The following is a 20,401-nucleotide window of genomic DNA, read 5'->3' on the forward strand; positions in this document are numbered from 1 at the left end:
GGGGCTGTGGAGCCAAGTACGGCAATGGCCGGCTGGCTCAGTTAAAGTGTCTGACTTCTGTGCGCCTCAGTTTCCCATCTGTGGGGGGAGAGGGTGACAGTGAGCACCTGCGTACTCAGTGGGCATGAAAACAAACAAACCTAGGGCAGGGAAAGTGCCAGAAAACCAGGCTGCCTGCATCATCATAACCACCAAGTCACCGATTAGAGAATCCCTGTATCTACTCCTGAGAAACTCTCCTCTGGGGGAAACACAGGTGAAAACACAGTGACTCCCAGAGGTGCTGTGTCAACAGGGGAACGAACAGGCTTTGGGAGGCCAGAGGGATGGGTGCCTGGTGAATCCAGGTGCCTTCCCGGAGGTGGTAACATTCCTTGGCCTTGGCCTTGAACAGTGAATAAACTCTACCAGGGGACCTGCCTATTCGAAGGCCACTGACAGCGTCCACCAGCCCCAGGGAAGGCAGAGCCTGGTCTGAGGACCCTGCTGTCACAGCGACACCCCCAGTGGCGACGGTGTTTGAAAAGGGTCCATTGACTGTGTCCCTCCAACCAGGGAGAGGCTGGCAAGCTTCTGCATAGGCCTCAACAAGCAGCGCCCCCAAATAAAAATGCTTCCTTGTCAAAAGGAACTTCCTCTCCACACACCCTCAAAACCTCAACAAGAATGCCATGTTTAAAAAAAGAAATCTGGTTCCCAAACCAGCCCACTGGGGATCCCTCTGTCCCTGCCAACGTGTGTAACATCAAACACCCAGTCGAACAGATCTGTTCCAGTGTGAGTGCTGAGTAACTCACTGGGAGCCAGTTGGGGGGTGGGGGGCAGGAGCTCCTGAGGGGGTGCTGGGGGCCAGCGCCACTCCATTGTCGCCTTAATATTTGCCATCTGCTTATGTTGCATTTTTGCCGCAAGGGATGACGGGGCAGAAGGAGAAGGAGAAGGAGAAGGAGAGGCCGGTTCGGGGACGGGAGAAGGCGCCATGGAACCTCCGAGGCCTTCTTTGTGTTGGTGCCTTGCTGGCCTCCACCACCAGATAAAGCCCCGGCCAAGCCTGCCTCCTTCCGGGACTCTCCCCCCAGGGGGACTGGGCAGAGGGAGGGGGAGGCAGCCCTGCTGGGCTGAGCCTGCCTCCTTCCCTCTCCTCAGGGTGGGGAGGGCCCTGGGGGGAGGCACTGAGGGAGAGGGGAGGAGACACCAAACCTGGCGCTGAGGACTCCTGCAGGCCGCCCAGGGCATGGCAGCTCCGCCCACAGCCTCCATTACCTCCCAGCCCAAGAGGCAGCCCCAAGCCGCTGGGAGAGAGGAAGGCGTGGACACTCTATCCCAGCCCTCATCTGCCCGGAAGAGGCCTGGGGAGAAATCTGGGGAGGCCATCCAGGGCCAAGGAAGCTATAAGAGCTTCCACTGATTCCGATTTATTGCACACCTACTATGTGCTCAACCTGGGCAGGAAACAAATGCCCACAGGCAGGAACTGGAGTGGGTGACTTGGGCCAGATGGTGGCTGGGAAGAGGTGCTGCTTGGGGGTCCGGACCTCTGTTTTTTCAAGAGATGCCAGATGTACAAATTCTTAAATAAAACTTCTTTTAAACGCTGGAAACGAATTCCAATTAAATGCATACATATTCCAAGCTGGCCCACGAATACATGTTCACGGGGTAGACTAGGCCCAAGGATCTCCAGTTGGCGGCCTTGGCCACCGAGGCTGCCGCTCCTGCCTTTGGGAAGATCGCAGAGGGAGGGGAGAGACGCACTGAACAAAGTCACAGCTGGATCAAAGCCTGGATCTGCCACTTAGGCTGTGTGACCCTGGGCAAGTGACCAGCCCTCTCTGAGCCTCAGGTCACTTCCTCGGCACCTGGAAGAACCACATCTCTCTCCGGGGTTGCTACGGGAAGCTGACACGAGGCACAGACAACAGCAGATGCTCAATAAACTGTGGGCTGTCAGTCATGCTGTGCAGAGAAAGGAAGGAGCTGTCTCTCTACCCTCTCCTGGCCCGAGATGCCCCTGAGGTGGGGTGCCCAGGGGGTGCAGACCGTCAGCCTAAAATCCAGAACTGAGGAGGGCGCTGGGAGTGACGCACAGGTGCAACAGATGTCTCCCACTGTTTACTTAACATTTGGGCAAAACAAAACAGATGTACAGCTTCTTCCCCCAAATAGGGAAATCTGGCTCTTCCCCCATTTCTCTAAGGCTGCTGTGGGCCACATCCACCCCTGTAGAGGAAGCCTGGGCTCTGTGACTTGCCCTGGTCCCCACCACTCCTGACTGTGTCACACCTGGCAGACACACTCATTTTCGTTACCAGGTTTCCCTGTGCGGGGATCAGGGGGACCCTGGGCAGGCCCAAGTCCAGGCCAGGCCACCAGGCCCCAAGCAGCCTGGCACCGCACGAGTGTCGGAATCTGGCCCAGAGCGGTTTTACTATTACTCAAAGAGCCTTCCTTGGAAAGCACCACACTCTCATCCATCGGAAAATTAATCAAAATGACACCTCTTGTGAATAAGATGTTTTGGCTCAGCAGAAAACAAACAGTGCTTTACAACAAATTATCGAGGCCACACTGAGCCCCGGGGGCCCACGAGCCCAGTGGAAGGCCAGGGGCAGTTAGCATAGAGTACACCTGCGGAGGCCACCGGGCCACGACTGGGCCTGGGCTCAGGGGACGCAGTGACACCTGACATGGTCTCCCCTGCCCTTCTGAGCTCCATCCTACACTGTCACTTCTGCAAACAATCTCCAGATGCCATGGGACCTCTGTGTGCGGGGTCTTGGGACCCAGCCTCCCGTCCAGGAGACCTAGGGCCCTCGCCTGGAGCCTCTTTTCTCTCTTCCTCTCACACAAGGGCCCCGAGACCCCATGATGCGCGGACTGCGGGGAGCTCAGGGCAGGGTGCGTTTCCAGGCTGAGGAACTGAACTCTGGAACCGGAAGGGTGCCCCGCGCCCTGCTCCGACCTCGTATCCCAGTCTCAGCCTGACGTTGCTGCCCCTGAATGCAGGAGCTCAGGGCAGAGAACGAGGCCTGGAAATTTCTGCAGGCGAGTCACCCCCTCCTACGAACCCTTCCATGGCTTCCCATCACTCTTAGAATACTCTCAAACACCTCTGTGTGGCCCGAGGCCCTGCTCACTCTGCCACCCACCCGGACTTTGACTTCCCGATCCTCCTCAAGCCGCATGCACACGGAGGTCGCACTTCAGAGCCTTGTGCTGCGGTCCCCTTGGCTGGGAGCGTCGTCTGTTCTGACCTCAGACTGACTTCACTCATGATGCAGGTCTCAGCCCACAGGGCCCTTCCTCCAAGGCCACTCCTGACCACGCCCCGCCCAGAGCACGTCACAGCCCCCTTTAGAAACAACGACCTTCTGAATTTGCTTAGGACTTGGTCCCCGTCTGCACTCACCCACTAGACACAAGCTCTCTGAGGGCAGAGATCACAGCTCACTCCCCAGGAAGTCTGGGATACAGTGAAGAATGTGGGCTCACGCACTCAGGCCCAGCTGTGTGACCTCGGGTAGCCTCTCTGTGCCTCCCTCTCCCCACCTGTAAAGTGGGGAGAGTAGCAGCGCCTGCCCCGTGGGGGCTGAGTTAACAGTGCCTGCTTCTGCAGGGCTGGCTCTGCATCCCCACCCCATGACCCCTGCTCCCGCCAGGCAACAAAGGGGTCTGCCCGGCACCCGGACCTTATTTCCGAGCAGCGCTGGCTTCCCAGGCTTCCCAGCACTCAGAGTCAGCCTTTGGAGACTCCCGGAGTCCTTCTCTTCCTCTTTATTCCCACTGCTTTGGTGGAGGCCGCATCACTTTGCGCCGAATCCAAACCACGTCACAGGATTGTGCCGGTGTCTGCTAACTGACAGTTAAGCTCCGTGAGGCTTACAGTGGCTCTGCCATCTGCTCCCCTCCACACAGCTAAAAAATGCCACGGAGAGCGCGAGGTACAATTCTTAGTTGAAACCTTGGAGTGTTTTAAGGGTCAACGTAAAAGTATAATCCAAGACCTTCCCTTTCTGCAGCGCATGGAAACAAGGGCTTTTGTACCATGAACGCACACCATAGCAGGAACACGTGCACATTTCTGGGCCTGGATGCCGAAGGCCCAGGGTGCCAGGCTGGCCCTGGGTCTGTGGACTGACTGCTGGCCTCTCGGGCAGCTCAACTCAAGGTCCAAGGCCTGGGCTTCAGGGGGAGCTTGTTAGGAGGTGGCATTCTCGCCTTCCCGGGTCTCCCCCTCCAAGGCACCTGAGGCCAACCCAGATTACAGCCAGCACCCAGTCACACAGGTCCCTGGGGCTGGGTCAGAGGGGTAGGGACATAGCTGCCCAGCCCAGCTGCCCCGAACCCTCCCCGCAGAGTGAGGAAGAAGAGGGAGGAAGGAGGCAAGGAAGGGAGGTGGGGCCAGCAAAGTTAGAAAAGGCAATGACCATTCCCCCCCACCCCTGTCCCCTTCATAAGACCCCTGCCCAGCTCCAGGGTCCAGGCTGAGTGCCCTCGATCCTGGGCACCATGAGGGGGTCCCTGCTCCTTCTGACTCTGGAAAGGCCATGGGGACAGCAATGGGTGCCACCCCATGGGGACAGGACCCCTCACCAGCATTCCCACAGCACAGGCAGGGCCCCAGAGTCTCTGTCCCATGCCAGCCTCTGCTCCACAGGACCCCTGGAGGGCGGATGGGGGCGGGAGGTGGAGTCCCAGGTAGTGAGGAGCAGCTCTCACTGTGGCAGGGTGAGGGGCCGGTGTGGGCTCCGAGGGGACGACAGTGGTCAAGGAAGGGCAGTGCATACCACGTGCAGACACCAAAGGGGCTGAGTCCAGACAGCATGGAGTCCTGGCCTGGGGGACTCCCGATGGGAGAAAGGGAGGTCATCTCAGGGACATCCTGTGAGGATCCCCCCTCCCCAGCAGTGGTTCTGGTGGTCATATCCGGGCCCAGAAAGACCTGGCAGAGCCAAGCAGTGCACAGAGCGCTGGCCTGGGTCCGGGTCTCACAGGTTCCCAGCTCCACCGCTTCTGGGTGGGCAAGCCATTTGACCCTCTGCGCCTCGGTTTTCCCATCTGTAAACTAGGACAATGACCAGACCTGCCTCACAAGGTGGATGTGAGGTCCCCGCAGAGTCAGGGCGCCCAACACAAGTCGTGATGACCATTATTCTAGAAGGCCCCTCAATCTGCACCCCAGAAACCCTTGGGCGTGCGTGCGTGTGTATATGTGTGTGTGTGTGTGTGTGTGTGAGTGTGCCACTCACTGGCACTGCCTGCCCCAGACAAAGCCCTCCTGGGGCCAAGATCAACATGCTGGGGGTGCGGAATGACTCACCACCCCCGGGCTGCGACAAGTTTCCTGGAACAAGTCACCACAGGGAGGCCTGGGGGACCCCGCGTCTGGCAGAGATGAGAAGGTACAGGTCCCAGCATGCCCAGCCACACCCCAGTGGGACCCTACTGCAGGAGTGCGTGGGGAAAGCCGCCCCCCCTATTTCAGAGCCACAGGGGCCTGAGTTCTAACCCTACCACCAACCACGTGCCTCTCCCTCTCCAGGCCTTGGTCTCTGCCTCTAAATGGGGACACCAGTGCCAACCACACAGGGACAATTGTACGGATGACAGAAAAAGACTAAAATACAGAGACCAAGGGCCCAGCAAGCCATGAGCAGCCAAGGTCCTGACGCCATTGAGGGGCAGAGTACTGTGTGACTGGGTGTTCCTGGGCACCCAGGAAGTTACCATCACTCCAGGAGAGGAGGAAAAAGGGAGCAGCGTATGAGTTCATTGTCATTGAAAGGCACAAAAAGGTGGTGGTTGTCTGGACAGAGGGAAATCCCAGAGGGCTTCTCAAAAGAGGTGGCATTAACTTGGGTTTTGAAGGATTAATAGGAGTTCCTAGACTGTGAGATCTGTGAGGCCACTATCTGGCTGTTACTGGCCTTGGGCAAGTCATTCACCTGGAGGTGGCAGGTGAGCACCCCAGGCCTCAGGCAGGTGGAAGACAGGATGGAGCAGTGGGGGCCTGCCAGGGACTAGAGACCGAATGCCTAGTCAGGCATCCCACGTTACAGTATTTAGGCAACGTTGCCTGGCCAAACAGAATGAGTTCACGTGGGCCAAATTCTGTCCACGGGCTGCAAGACTGCAGCCCCTGAAACTCTCCACACTTCCAGTTTCTCATCTATCAAATGAGGGTAACGTTAATCAATGCCCAGCGTGCGAGACGATCGGGAAAGGTAAACGAGTCAACACACGTGAAGCGCCCAACGCAGTGCCCGGGACACTGCACACACTCACTGCACAAGCCTTCACAGTAACACAGAGTGGACACGTGGGGGCAGGCAGGAGGGACAGGGGAACCGAGGAGCGGAGGGGAGACCCACAGCAGACCCCAAAGAACAGGGTAGCTAGCTGGCAAGACACCTTGTCACACCAGGCTGTCCCTTCGCTTCCCTGAGCTTCAGTCTCCTCGTCTAAAAGGGGGGTGATGATAAAGGCACCTTCTTCCAAAGACTGGTGTACGAACTGGATCCCATGTAACACCTCACATAAAGCACTTAGACCCGGCACGAGCCGTTATTATAACGATCGGATCCAGCCAAGGGCTAGGCTCCTCATCCTCAGCATCGCGCGCATTGAGAGCTAGAGAATTCTCTGTTGTGGGGAACACGGCTGAGTGTTTAATAGCATCCCTGGTTTCTACCCATTAGCACCCTGCCCACATGGACCGCCATGCTCTGCAAACAGCAGGCACTCAATAAATGGTGGATGAATAAGCAAGAGGTCACAGCAACAAAGCCCAAAGCTCAAAGCAAGAAGAGGGACCTGAGGGAGCAACTGAGACACCCAGCCACCTGGGCCAGCCTTCCACCAGGCCAGCCAGACATGGTTTCCTGTCTACAGAAACAAGACATGCCCTCTGACCTCCCACTTCCTGAGCCCATCCCCCGCTCCAGGGTCTGGGAGGAGGAGGGCAGGGGGGTGATACTCACGTTCCTGAAGGAGGGGAGCCCCCTGGAGCCCAGCCACCTCCACCGCGGCAGGGCCTGGGGGAAGGCCCCGTAGTCCCGCTCGGCCTGGAGCACGTGGTCTTCCAGGAAGGAGACGTGGTGGCCCACCATCTTGACAAAGGCCTGGGGGGAGAGGGGAGAGCGGGGATGTCACACCTGCCCAGTTCATTCCTGGCTGCTCTCCTTCGGCCCCAGAGAGGCCAGACCCTTGATCATGGCCACCAGCACGTTCCTGGAAAGGTCAGGCCTGTGTGGCGGGGAGGCCTCCCTCAGGGACGCTGACAAGGACAGTAACAGCTCCACTGCTAGCCAGGCGTGGCCAACCCCTCCGTCTGTCCTCCCATATTCTCCCCATGGGGACCCTATTTTTAGCCTCTATTTTACAGGGGAGGGAAACCAAGGCTCAGAGAGGTTGGGTCACCTGCCCAAAGTCACACAGCTGTCTCCAGGCCTCACTCTCCCCAGAGCCTTTGCACCAGCTCTCTCCATGCCGCAGGGCCCTTCTCTCTGCTCTGGATGGGATGCATTGCTGCTCATCTGTCTAGCCCTGGACTGTCCCCTCCACAGCAAGGCCTTCCCTGACCCCCTGCTGTAACACAGCCCCCGAGTCACTGTGCAGCCACCCATGTTCTCAGCCCGCCTCGCCCCCTGAACTTCTTGTCCACTCACATACCAGCTTCCTCCAGAACGCGAGTCCTGAAAGAGCAGGTGCTGAGTTGGTGTTGTGCACAGGCCAAGACCGAGCCTGGTCAGCTGGAAGGGGCGCAGCTGGAGGGCAAAGGCATGAAGGCTTGCACGTGTGAATGAATGAACCAGTGCATCCTCAGCAGAAAGACACTGGATGAGCCCAGGATGGTGCTGCTGCCCGGCCTGGGGGTCTGGCAGGGGCAGAGCTGAAAGGCTGAATAAGCTGCATGAGGTGTGTGTGTGCGTGCACATGTATGTGTACATGCAGTGTGGGGGACAAGGGGCCACAGGCCAGAAGCTTCCCGACCAGGGCTCCAGCCCTCGAACTTGGAGGCCTCTCCTGGACAGCACATCTGGTTGTGAAACAGAAGAAAGTCCCATAGGCCCTTCCTCCAGCCGATTCCAATTTTACGCTCCTTGCCCTAATACCAGGCTGGCGGGGAGTGAGGCCGCGCTGAGGAATGTGGGCTCAGGAGGTCGGACCCGCCTCCCGAATGCCTGCCAGTGAGGGCAGCCCAGCTCAGCCGGGCCAGGGGGAGACCAAACCTGGGCCGCCCCAGCCTGCAGACAACTGAGAGGCACATGCACCCACACAGTCAGGGGCTGGGGGACAGAAAGAGGGTGACAGCTGATCACAGCCACCCTGTGGCTGGTTATGGAGTATGGGTGACTTCTATGTATTTTTTTTCTATACAATGAAAATGTGTAACTTTTACTATCAAGGGGGAGGTAGGAAGGCAGGAAAGGAGGGAAGGAAAGAGGGAGGGAGGGAAGGAAGGAAGGAAAGAAGGAAGGAAGGAAGAGAAGGAGGGAGGGAGGGAGAGAGGAAGGGAGGGGAGAGAAAGCCCCATTGTTTTAAAGTGTACTTGTGAGTTCTAATGTTTTTGGCAAAGGCCCCAGCTTCAGAGCAAGTCCCTGCCCTTTAAGTGCCACCCCTCAGCACTGAGGAGCAGTCAGGAGCTCAGACCTTTGTGATACCAGCTCCACCCTTTCCTAGCTGTGTGACCTTGGCCAAAGCACTTCACCTCTCTGTGCTGCAGCTGCTTTTCTATAAAATGGGACTGATAACGGGACCTTCCTCCCGGGGCTGCTTAGTTCTTACTGAGAAAGCGCAATGAGTCCCTGGCTCAGAGCAGGGACTCAATAAACATTTGTTTTCATGATTAAAACTGTTAAAGGGCCAAGTTCTGGCCTGAGAGGTCACCTCGTGCTTCCCAAGCTCCTCCCACCCAGTGCGTCACACTGATCTGAGAACTGGGTGGTCTTGGGCTCCCGGGAAGCCCCGGGGGCCCGTGGCCGGCCGGGCAGAGTGGCAAGCGTGCATCCCACACGGATTCGGCCTCTCTCGGCCTGTGGGTGACAACCACTGTGACAGCTTGTCCTCACTGAGCACCTAGACGTGCCAAGGGCTGGCCTAACAAGGACCCTGTGAGGGACAAACGGCACCGTCCTGATTTACAGAGGAGGAATCTGACCCTAAGAGGAGGAGAGAGCTGAGGCCCAGGCGGTGCCTCCGAGTCACGCTTGGTAACTGTGGCCAGCAGAACTGTGGCCCCCAAAAGATGTCCCTGCCCAGATTCCCGGACCTGGGAACATGTTACCTTACATGGTAAAAGGGACTTTGCAGGTGTGACCAGGGATCCTACACAACAGCAACGACCTGGCTTACCCAGGTGGGCTGGGGTGATCCCAGGGGCCTGCGGAGAGGGAAGCAGGGGGGCCCGAGTAAGACAGAGACTGGAGATGCTAGGCTGTGGGCTCCGCACACCAAGGGAGGGGCCGTGAGCCGAGAAATGCAGGCGGCTTTTAGAAGCTGGACATGGCAAAGACATGATTCACCCCCAGGGCCTCCGAAGGAAGCCTGTTGACACCCCCACAGTAGCCTGTGAGACACATTTTGGACTTCTGGAGCTGTAAGATAACGAACTCACGTTTTAAGCCACAATTTGTGGCAGTGGCAACAGGAAACTGCCAAGGTAATGCTTTGTTGTCCTGTCTCTCCTGCTAGAATATGGCTGGGACTGTATCTGTCTTTCTCGCTACAAGTGGTGCATAGTAGGCCCGCAATAAATGTCAGTGAACCAGATACTAAGGAAAGAATCGGGCTTGACAGCTGGGCCGACCCAGACAAGGCAAGAACCAGGGCTGCAAATCTTCGCTTTTTTTCCCCTTTCTCCAATGTGTGGAATAAAATTCAAATGAATCAGCTATTCCAAGGGCAAAGTTTTAATTATATTCCTGCCTTCTCTGCTGACAAGAATGTTAATTCTCCACTAGCTCCAGTGGTGACTGCCATGCTCCCTCCCTCTGCAGCTCAGAGGGGCCCACGTCCCCTCTGTCCAGGTGACCACCACTCAACTGCAGGCTCCTTCGCAGCCTCTCGGTCCTTCTCTGTGCAAGAAGCCAAGAGCCCAAGCTGAGGCCACAGTTCAATGAAGAGCTTAGGCCCCAGTGGTCAGAAGTTGAGCGTCAGCTTCACGGAATTAGCTGTGTGACTCGGGGTAAGTGGCTTACCTCTCGGAGCTTTTGCCCTCCTCTGGGAGATGGGACAGGGAGGGTACTGACTCGCCCGGGCAGCAAAGAGGAAAATGAGATGCTGTGCAGCTCAGCCCATACAAGCAGCAGACGGGGAGAGAGGCAGCAGTGAGGCCAACAGGGCACGGTGGGGACTGCGGTGAGCTAGTGAGCACATGCCTCATCTGAGGGGCAGCTGCTACCAGCCCTACAAGATAGCCCAGGCGCTGGAGATGCCCCATTTCTCAATTTGGATCATGTGGGAGCTTACAACCTAACGTTCAGATTTTTATATAAAGTACCCACGTTTTTTAACTAGGATACTGTCTCTAAATTCACGTATGTCATGTTTTTTAAATGCCAGGTGAGTGCAGGCCCCCATTCCCTGCACTGGGTCTAATGCCTGGCCCTCAAGGCCAGGTCGGTATCTTGGAAGACAGGACGGAAGAGCCAGAACAAGTCCCCGGATCCCACCAAGCAGCTCATTTTCCTGGACACACCTCCAGCTGGTCCACTTTGGTGTAGATGCCACGAACTTCCGTCACCTTGGCCTTAAGGAGAGGGATGTCTTCCTCCAAGATCTGCGAAGTGTCGCTCCTGATCTGCAAGGAACAAAACAGCTCCTCAGGCCCCCTGCCCTGTCATTGCGTCCCCCCGCCAGCCTCTGGGATCAGCTGGGGACCACAGAGCCCGAGCGTATGGCTGAGACGCTGAGTGGCACCTGCCCAGGGTCCCAGGTGGGGACCAACCCTGCCACCTCCACCAGACCCAGCCACGTATTATTCATGGAACCACAGATTAATTGTTTTCCGCCACCAAACAACCACCACCACCAGCCCCAAACAAAATTCCTTCATTTCCTAACCCACCAGATCTCTAAACTGAAGTCGAGGTGAGTTGAGTTTTCACTGCCCTGGAATTAATAATGCTAATGAGTTGATCATTAACACTAATGATGTTAAAGGAAAACACAACTTAGGCCAGGTGCCTTGTATGTGCAGACACGGTGCTGAGCGGTTGCCATGTACCATGCATCTCATTTAATGTTCGGTTTCTTCACTTAGAAGGACCCCAAACGTGACTGTGAACTTCGCGAAGCCACCGCCTTCCCTTGCTCACTGAAATCGGACACTTAAGCTTCCATTTTTCTTCAGAGCCGGGAGGACCAAGCCCAACCCTTCGGGGGGATGTGCAAGAGAAATTCCACGTCCACATCACCGTGTCCTCAGCACGCAGACAGGCAGGGTGCACCTGGCTCTCAGGTTCTGCAGAACATCCGAATCCCTGGAGGGAAGCCAGTCGAACGCTGATTCCCTCCGAGTCTGGTCTGGTCTGTCTGTGTTTTCAGCCAGGCTCCAAGGCTATGCTGGCGCGCGTGTCTGGGGACAGTGGGAGAAATACCCGCAGGCACTCTGGGAGCTGGACTTGGGACTCAGATTGGAGTTTGAATTTAGCTCTACCCAGCATGAGCTGTGTGACCCTGGGGACGTCACTGCACCTCTCTGAGCCTTCCTTTGCTTTTCTGCAATGATGATGGTCCTTGCTCCTTGGAATGCTGTGAGAATGTTTAGCAGAGTGTTTGGCATGGAGTGTGCTGGCAGCTTCTGACATGGTCCTCAAGGGCCCCCGCCTCCTGGTGTGATCCCCTCCCCTTGTCGGTGGGCTGGACTTAGAGACTCACTTCTAACGAAGAGGAGTTGGTGAAAATGAGAAATGTCTCCCCTGAGAGTAGTTTACAGAAGACCGTCACTCCACCTTGCTGGCGGTCTCTCTCTGTTGCTGGCTTGTTCGTTCACGATCTCTCTCTCTCCCTCTTCTTTCTCACTTGTCCTTCAGTTGCTGGCTTGGGTGAAGAGGCCCACGTTGGCTAGCAACTGGGGGCTCCAGCCAACCACCAGGGAGGAACTGAATCCAGAACCACTGACTTCGCCTGGATGCAGTCCTGCCCCACAGGAGCCCTGAGCAGACCACAGCCCTGGCCAACGCCTTGACCGCAGCCTCGGGGACTCTGAGCCACAGAGCCCAGCGAGGCTGCACCCAGGCTCCTGACCCTCGGATGCTGTCAAACCGAAAAGAATCATTGAAGTCACTGAGTGTGGGAGAATCTGTTATGTGACAACAGGTAAGTAACACGAAGGGACAACTCAGGACAAAATTGTAATTTTAAAAATGTTTTTAGAAACCATACCTGTGTTTCCTCCTCTTTCTGCCTAAGTATGGGAGGCTTCTGGGGTTCTCCTGAAATTCTGTCCCCACCACCGTCAGGACACCATCTCCCTCCGCGCCCAGGGTTTCTTGGAAGCCAGCCCATGGCCCCGCAGGTCCAGAAGGGCTCCCCTCCTCTGCTCACAGCACGGCCTCCTCCCCGGGCCCCTGGCTCCAAGCCCACTGCCCCAGGTCCTGACCCCACAAGGCTGAGGATTGTCCTGAGAGGGTGGCACCTGGCTCAGGCTGCCTGGTCCCAGTCTCTGCCCTGACCCCAAGCCTCAGTTTCCACATCTGTAAAGTGGGGATGGCATTGGTGCTTCTCTCGAAAGAATGCTTTGGAGAATAAAGATCTTCTGTGTCTGAACGTGACCCGCAGACATACCTGATTGGGCTCACAAAGTGTTTTAGTTTTTAAATTCGATTTAATGTCCAACTTAAAAATTCAAATGAGGCTCCTAGCAGAAATGGCCACTTCTATGGCTGGGGCAGGGAAAAGTTAAGAGTTTGGAGCATCCTGCAGTATGAGAAAGTAAGGAACTGTTTTTAAAAATTGAAGGGTGGGAGTGTGTCCAACGGAACCCAGGAGCCAAGCTGCGAGTGAGCCCAGGGGCGGGAGCTGGAAGAGTCTGAACAACGAAATTAATAATGTTAACAGCAGACGAGAGCCCGAAGTGTGAAACGAAGATGCACGAGTCTCGGGAGCAAAGGATGCGTGGGGAGCGTGGGAACGTGTCTGCGGAGAAACCGGACCAAGACTAACGTCCCAGTGATGTCCTGTGGGGGTCACTTGCCCTGAGATGATGTGACAAGAAGGCACCCCACCTCTGCGGCATTCTCTCCAGAAACGCACGACCCCGTGTGACCACAGGAACAGCAGCAGACAAACCCAGCCTGAGGGTCTTCTACAAAATATCGGGCAGGTACTCCTCCAAACTGCCAAAACCACAAGAGGCAGGGAGAGCGCGACACCGTCAGAGACGGCCAGCCAGAGACCAAAGAGACGTGAGAATGGAAGGTGAGGCTGTCTCTCAGACGGGGTGGGGGGTTGGCCCTAGAACAGGAGCAGGACATCAGGGGAAACTGGTGAAATCAAAACCAAGTGTGGAGTTTTGTGAGTGGCAACGGACTACCAAATGGTTTTACTTTTTAAAAAAGATTTTATTTATTTATTTTTAGATAGAGTGGAAGGGAGAGAGGGAGAGAAACATTGATGTGAGAGAGAAACATCAACTGGCTGCCTCTTGTATACACCCTGACCAGGCACCGAACCTGCAACCCAGGCATGTGCCCTCACCAGGAATCGAACCAGCAATCTTTCGCTTTGCAGGACGATGCACAATCCACTGAGCCACACTGGTCAGGGCAGGACGAGTGTTGGTTTTTTAGTTTCAACAAAGGTACGTGGTGATGTGCGATGTTAACAAAGAGAGGAGACTCTACGTATTGCCTCTGCAACTTCTCCGTAAATCTAAAACTATTCCGCAATAAAGCACATATATATGACCTAAAACTATTGAAGTGGTTAAGTTTGGATGAACAAGCTCTCTTAAGAGTCAGCAGCTTTAGCCACACAAGGCCTACGTCCCCCTAGGCATGGAAGGCTGCTTTCCCCAGGTGGGACATCAGCTCCGGCTTCCAGAGTCACCACCCTTCCCCGATGCCTCATCCCCTGTGCTCAGGTCCACAGGTGGCCCAGCTCGTGCAGGCAGTGATAGGGGAAAGTCCTAGATACACCCTAGTTTCCCCAAGGCCAAATCTGTAGACAGAAGCCCAGAGCAGATAGCTCACGGCAAGGTCAGAACGCAGTGGATCAAATGCAATCTGTTCTTTTCATTAATTTGTAAAGGAACATATTGGGGGCACATATGAGAATCAGGAGGAATTGGTCGTGGCAACCTACAGGAGAGAGGGGACCGTCGGGGAGCGGAGAATCATGGAGCACCCGCTGCCTCCTCTGAATGCCAAGGAACCAGAGAACAGAAGGTCTGCGGCCAGGCCCTAGGCCCCTCCCTGAGGACACTTCTCCAAGAAACTGCAGGTGTTAGGGGACTATCCACACCTGCCTGGGGTGGGGGGCAGGCTGCGCCCTTGGGGGAAAAGTAGAGGGTAATCTTCTGGAGAAACAGACCTTGTGAAGAGGAACTATTTGATCTTCAACATCATTTTATAGGGGATGAAACTGAGAAAAACTCGGGAAAGCTCAAGGAGCCGGCCCAAGGCCACAAAGCTACAAAGTAGGCAATGGGAGACTCCAATCCAGGTTGGTCTGCAGCCACCCCAACACAAGAGATCCACCAACATGTTCTACCCGTGTAGTATCCATGTAGAGCCAGCCCGCATCATATCTCAAAAAAGCAAACAACAAAAAGAAAAGCACAACCAAGTTAGGTGCGAAAATGTAAAATTAAGACTTTTCCCTCAGAAACCCAGACTTCTGGCTGCCGAAGACTGGGTCACACTGAGGCCAAGTTCCACATGGCAACAAGCAGCTAGAGCTGGATGACAGCTGCCCCCTTTGGTTAACCACAATCCCCACCATTCCCTAATGTCTCCCCAACATGGTGTCCACAGGTACACCGTGCACTTTTCCTCTTATAGGGGAGTCAAAGGAAAGAGACCCATTTCTTTTTGCACGCCCAGCCCACTACACATCTTCACGTCACAGGTGTCTGAGTTTACATGTTTTGCACGTTGCTTAGAAGAGCAAAGCGGTGTCAGCGAGAACTCAAAGCTTTTCAAGCCCCTGCCAGGACAAACCCCCCAGCCAGGTTTATTGGGCTGGGGGCCTGGCAGGCCCTTGCCTTCCCTTCCCCAGCCTGTTCTCCCCCTCTCCCATAGCTGGCCCCCCGAGCCCCGAAGTCTGGGCAGTGGAGGTGGGGTTATCACAGAGCAGGGACGGCTGTCCAGGATGATTCAGGGCCCCCAGGAAGGAGAGCCAAATGCACTTGACCCAGGAACACACACCAACGCCAAATGCAACTGCTGGGCTGAGGCCAACAGGAAATTTTCTCCATTTATGTGAGCAAAGGAAGAGTCTGCCGCCTGCCAGGAGGTGGGCCCAAGGCCGCCGTGGTTTCAGAGGGCCTGGACGAGCTGCCCACGCCCCCGAGGGCACTAAGCCGGAAGACTGTGCAAACCCCAGTCTGTATATAACCTCGGCAGTGTCACCGCCCTCTGGGGCTCCGATAGGGGTGACGATAACCTCGGTAGCTGCTGTGTGTGGGTCACTTAGTACATGGCAGGCAGCGTGCTAAGCAATTATTTTTAACTGAGTGCAAATGACCCACAGTACAGTGCCCAGGCCTGATTGGACAGCTCGATCTATCTGCATGTGTGTGACCTCCACCCACAGCAGCGCACACGCCACGCCGTCACCCCAGAAGGCTCCGTCAGGCCACTCCCCAGGCACGGCACCCTCCCAGTGCTCACCACTCTCTGACTCCCGTCACCGTTAGTTAGGTTTGCCTTTTATTTTTTAAATCCTCACCCGAGGAAATGTTTATTGATTTTAGAGGGAGAGGAAGGAAGAGAGAGGAACATCGATCAGTTGCCTTTCCTACGTGCCCTGACTGTTGCAGGGGATTGAACCTGCAACCTTCTGGTGTATGGGATGATGCTCCAACCAACTGAGCCACCCGGCCAGGGCAGTTTTGCCTGTTTTTGAACTTCACATTAAAGGAACCTCACAGAATGGACTCTCGTGTGTGGCTTCATTCACTCAGCATCACGTCTGAGAGTCATCACGCTGTTGTGCGCAGTTCACTCCTTCCCGTGGCGGTATGTGAACAAATGGCCATTTATTCTCCCGCTCCTACTGCCGAGGGGCATTTGGGTGGTTTCCAGTGAAGGGCGCCGTGGACCTAGCCGCTAGGAACCCTCGTGTTCAAGTCTTTGTGGACACTCGTCTTCGTCCCTCTTGGGCGATTATCTAGGATGAGAACTGCTGGGATACAGGGTAAGTGTAGGTTTGACTTTATAAGAACCCCCCGAACTATTTCCCAAAGGGGCTGTGCTTGTTTGCATTTCCACCAGCAAATGAGCGAGAGTTCCCGCCAGTCCACACCCTCGTCCACACTTGCGAGTGCCTGTCCTTTTCACTCTGGCCACTCTGGTGGATGGGAAGCGTACATCCCGCCTCGGGTAGTCCTCGCACTAACTCTTCGGACACGGATACCACTCGTACAGGGTTAAAGACGACCGCCAGTTCTTGACATTCCTTCCAGGAAGGGGGCAGGACGGGCAAGCCTATGTCCTCTCCCCTTGGATAGGGGTGAGGTATGTGACTGCTTTGACCAAAAAAAGAAAAAAAAACAACAACACAAAAAAACAATAGAAGTGACACTGTGTTCGTTTCCATACACAAGCCTCCAGAGACTGGCATTTCTGCTTCCTGTTGGTTGGAATGCCCACTCTGGGGGCCAGGCCGCCATGCTGTGAGGCAGCCACCTGGAGAGGCTGCACGAAGAACAGGTGGGCCAACCAGCCCCCAGCTACGCCAGCCTCCCAGCCCCGACATCTGACAAGTGAGGGAAGGCGCCATCTTGGGCCCCCCTGGTCCAGCAGGTGCCATGGGGCTCAGACCCACACCCTAAACAGGTTACTGCTTCACACCACTAAGTTCCGGGGTAGCTCAATGTAGCAATAGATTGTCAGAACCATTATCTCTATGTTACAGAGGAGGAAATAAAGGTACAGAGAGGTGACGCGCTGTGTCCCAGGCCCCACTGTGGGAAGACTCAGAGCTTGAAGTGGCAGCAACTGGCACTATATCTAAGGTCAAAACAGGTCACAGGCACAGGATGGCAAATTCCGGTCTCAGCGAGTGATCGAGGACAGGCCAGCAAAGGAGTCGATGCACCAGACAGGAAGCTGGCCTCTCACTTTGAACAGCCTGATTTTTATCAAAAATGTCGTGGCTGCTCTCTGGACCAGGTACCAGGGAGCCTGGCATCGCTCAGGCCTCTAACTTGATCAGTTTCCAACGCCAAGGCAGGGATCTAGACAGTGGTCCACAGGGTGACGTCACCTGCCCCCAGAAGTCCCCACTCTCCCCTGGCTTAGACCAAGAGAGAAACGGAGTCCGAGCCAGGGTTGAGAGCTGGACACCTCTCCCAGGGCCACGGAGCCCACGACACCGGGATGCAGACCCCCAGGCATCAGCTGCTGGGGCCCAGAGAACCCCTAATCTAAACTGCATCAGCTCAGAGCATCGATGTGGGGGTGCAGGTTCCAAACGCTTCCAGGGGCCACAGAAGTGCACACTACGTACATCCTATTAATGCAGACATGCTCCTTTGCACATAAACACACTGAAATCATTCTCACGTCCATGGGAAGCTCACTCTCTTCCATTTCTTGAAACATGGGGCCCTCTTGCTCAGGTTTTATTTGCTCCCTTTCAGTAGGGCCCAAGCAGAGAAACGTCCTTGACCTTAAAACACACCGGCAGATGATGGACGTACCTAGCAGGGGGCTGTGGAGTCAGGGAGGCTCCCATGGCGGTCAACGGGGATAGGGGCAAGCTGCCACAGGGGACAGCCACTATGCAGCTCTAGCTGATGCTGGCCAGGTAGGAGGGGCAGGCAGACCTTTGTTTTCGTAAGAAAAGCCAGAAATCCAGATTTTTTGCATGACATTCCATAAACGTCAGCAGCGAATTCCTTTTTTTTTTTTTTCTTCCCCTAGGAACAACCGATATCTCTGCAGGCAGGGTGGGGCCTGTGGGTCACCTTTTTTTTCTTCCCAGAAACATCCCGTATCTCTGCAGGCAGGTGTGTGGCCTCATATGGAAATCTCCGCGTAAGTGCGTCTCCAAGCTCTGGGTTTGGAGAGGAGCTCCCCCAGGTAGCCTGTGGTCTTGGGCCTCCCGGTGACCCAAACACTGACTTCCCAGCATAAGCAGCCTGGGTGGTTTTCAAGGCAAGTGTGGCCTGGGCCCCTCTCCACCTACCAAGCTGAGTCCCACCCCCAAATGTCCTCCAGAAGGGCCAGTGGGCCTCCTTTCACAGGAGGGGGATGGGCTAGGCCTTGTCAACAAAAATGTCTCTGGGTCACCAGTCCACACCCACACCATCTTCCAAATTCACCCCCTCCCTGTCCACGCACACCATACCCACAGGCCAGTCCTTCTGCCCCACACCCACTCTCCCCAGTGGCCCATTCTTTCTGTTGCTACTTCAATCCCCCAAATTAATCACCGCCTGTTCTGTGAAGCCTTCCCCATTTCCCAGGCAGAATTCATGCCTCTGCTCTTTATTTTTGTAAAGCAAACTAAGTCTTAGGATTCCATGCCCAGTTCCTCCTAGACCCTCTTTTTCTTTCCAAAACCTCTGCAGTCGCCCTCTGCCCCTGAGCACCCTATTGTGACAGTGTTTCTGCCCTCGATGGCAGTGGCTGTGACAGAACCCAGGTCCCCCCGACAGACTGGGGGCTCGCGGGGGACATGACCGGATCAGACTCTTTGCACCCTCAGACTCACGCGGGACCCAGGCAGAGAAGCTGTGTGGTACCTGGTGACGAAGAAAGGGCTGTCCAGGCCGTTCAAAGACCGCTCGTTGCCCAGCCCCCAGCTGAACCCTTGCCTGAACTAAGAAATTGGCTCTCAAGAGAGAAACACACACAGGTCCTTAGGGGAACACTTCTGTCCACTGCTGTGCCCCGGGCTGGCACCAGGTGGGCCTGTTGAATAAATGGGGACAGCATGGTGCCCGTCACGCTGGGTTGTTTCTAGGGGAGATGAGATGACACAGGTGCCAGGCACAAAGTAGATGCTGAGTCAAGGTCTGGGGCTGCTGTCACTGTCACTACCTCGGGCTCCCACAGACCTGGCTTCTTGGGGGCGCAGATCTGCGCCACCCCCCCCCACCCCCCTGCCGGGCCCGACGGGCTTCACCAGCTCCAGAGACAGGCAGGGAACACAGAACTCCAGCCTTTGGGCTTCCCGGCAGAAGCCTCCACCTCTGGGTGCTGGTTTGCCTTTAATAAGCTTGGGAACTTCCAGAAGATTCTATCATTGCTGCTTAGGGCCTCCCACCTGCTGTCAGCAGTCCTGGGGACACTAGGATCTAGAGGAGATTTCTACAAAATGTGGAGGGGAGAGCTCCTCTTCTGGGCCCGAGTTACCACGTCCGTGTTCTGCCCCACCCAGCCAAGGGGACTGGATCCAAAAAGACCCAAAAAACCAAAAATCGAAAAAAGAACAGGGTAAGAGGCGAAAGTGGAGAGAGCAAAAGGATTCAGGGAAAAACCCGACGCCCACCCCGCCACGGGCCGCGGCCTGGGCAGCTGGCCCCTCCTAGGCCTCACAGGCCTGAAGCCATTTCCTGGCCGGCTCCATGTTTGCCTGGCCGACTGCGCAGAGCCGAGGAAAGTTAAATATAGTCTTAGCATCCCCGCTGAATGGCTCCCTGCATCGGTGTCCGAGAGTGCCACCTGGTGGCCCGCGCCTGGCTCCTCCGTGGAATAAAAACCATCTGGGGGGAAGGATGTGGTCAAGATGGCTGCCTGAGAACGCCTTGGGGTTGGGAGTGGGAGAAAGTGGGAGACGCAGTGTGTGAGTGGCTTTCCTCTCACTGACTCACTGACCTCCCTCTCCTTCGGGTCACTAAATCCCCACCGGAGTGACTTCCCCAGAAAACCTCCAGGAAGGGCAGGCGCGGGCCCTGGGTCTCAACCCACACCTCCAGGCAGACACTCACCACGTCAGTCAAAGCGCAGAACTCCTCCAGCCGCAGGAGCAGCCCCTCGATGGTCTCCTCCACCTCCTTCGCCTGAAAGGAGACCATATCCTGGAGATTAGCAAGTGGTTTCCAGGGAGACAAACGCCCTTCAATTAAAAAATAAAAAAAGCAACGAAATCTTAGAATATCTGCCCAGTTCCCTCCAGACCTCCCTTCCCTTTTCAAAGGCTCTCATAGCCTCACTTTGAAACAGTGATAAGCTGGCAGCGACCTTGACACCTGAGGACTGCTTAAAGCCCGTGGACCATCCCCTCC

At 55.9% G+C, this 20,401-nt stretch overlaps 1 protein-coding gene across 1 annotated transcript in view; it reads right to left on the reverse strand.

Moving 5' to 3' along the window:
* The window catches only part of BCAS4 (breast carcinoma amplified sequence 4), a 47,730-nt gene that overhangs the window by 14,397 nt on the left and 12,932 nt on the right, over positions 1-20,401 (reverse strand). The window contains exons 2-4 of the mRNA XM_045195014.2: positions 20,105-20,176; positions 10,700-10,801; positions 6,981-7,121 (exon numbers count right to left, since the gene is read on the reverse strand). Coding sequence (XP_045050949.2) covers positions 6,981-7,121; positions 10,700-10,801; positions 20,105-20,176 — 315 coding nt within the window. The remainder of the gene's footprint in view (positions 1-6,980; positions 7,122-10,699; positions 10,802-20,104; positions 20,177-20,401) is intronic.

Source organism: Desmodus rotundus, chromosome 6 (genome assembly GCF_022682495.2).
Source record: "Desmodus rotundus isolate HL8 chromosome 6, HLdesRot8A.1, whole genome shotgun sequence".
Taxonomy (NCBI): domain Eukaryota; kingdom Metazoa; phylum Chordata; class Mammalia; order Chiroptera; family Phyllostomidae; genus Desmodus; species Desmodus rotundus.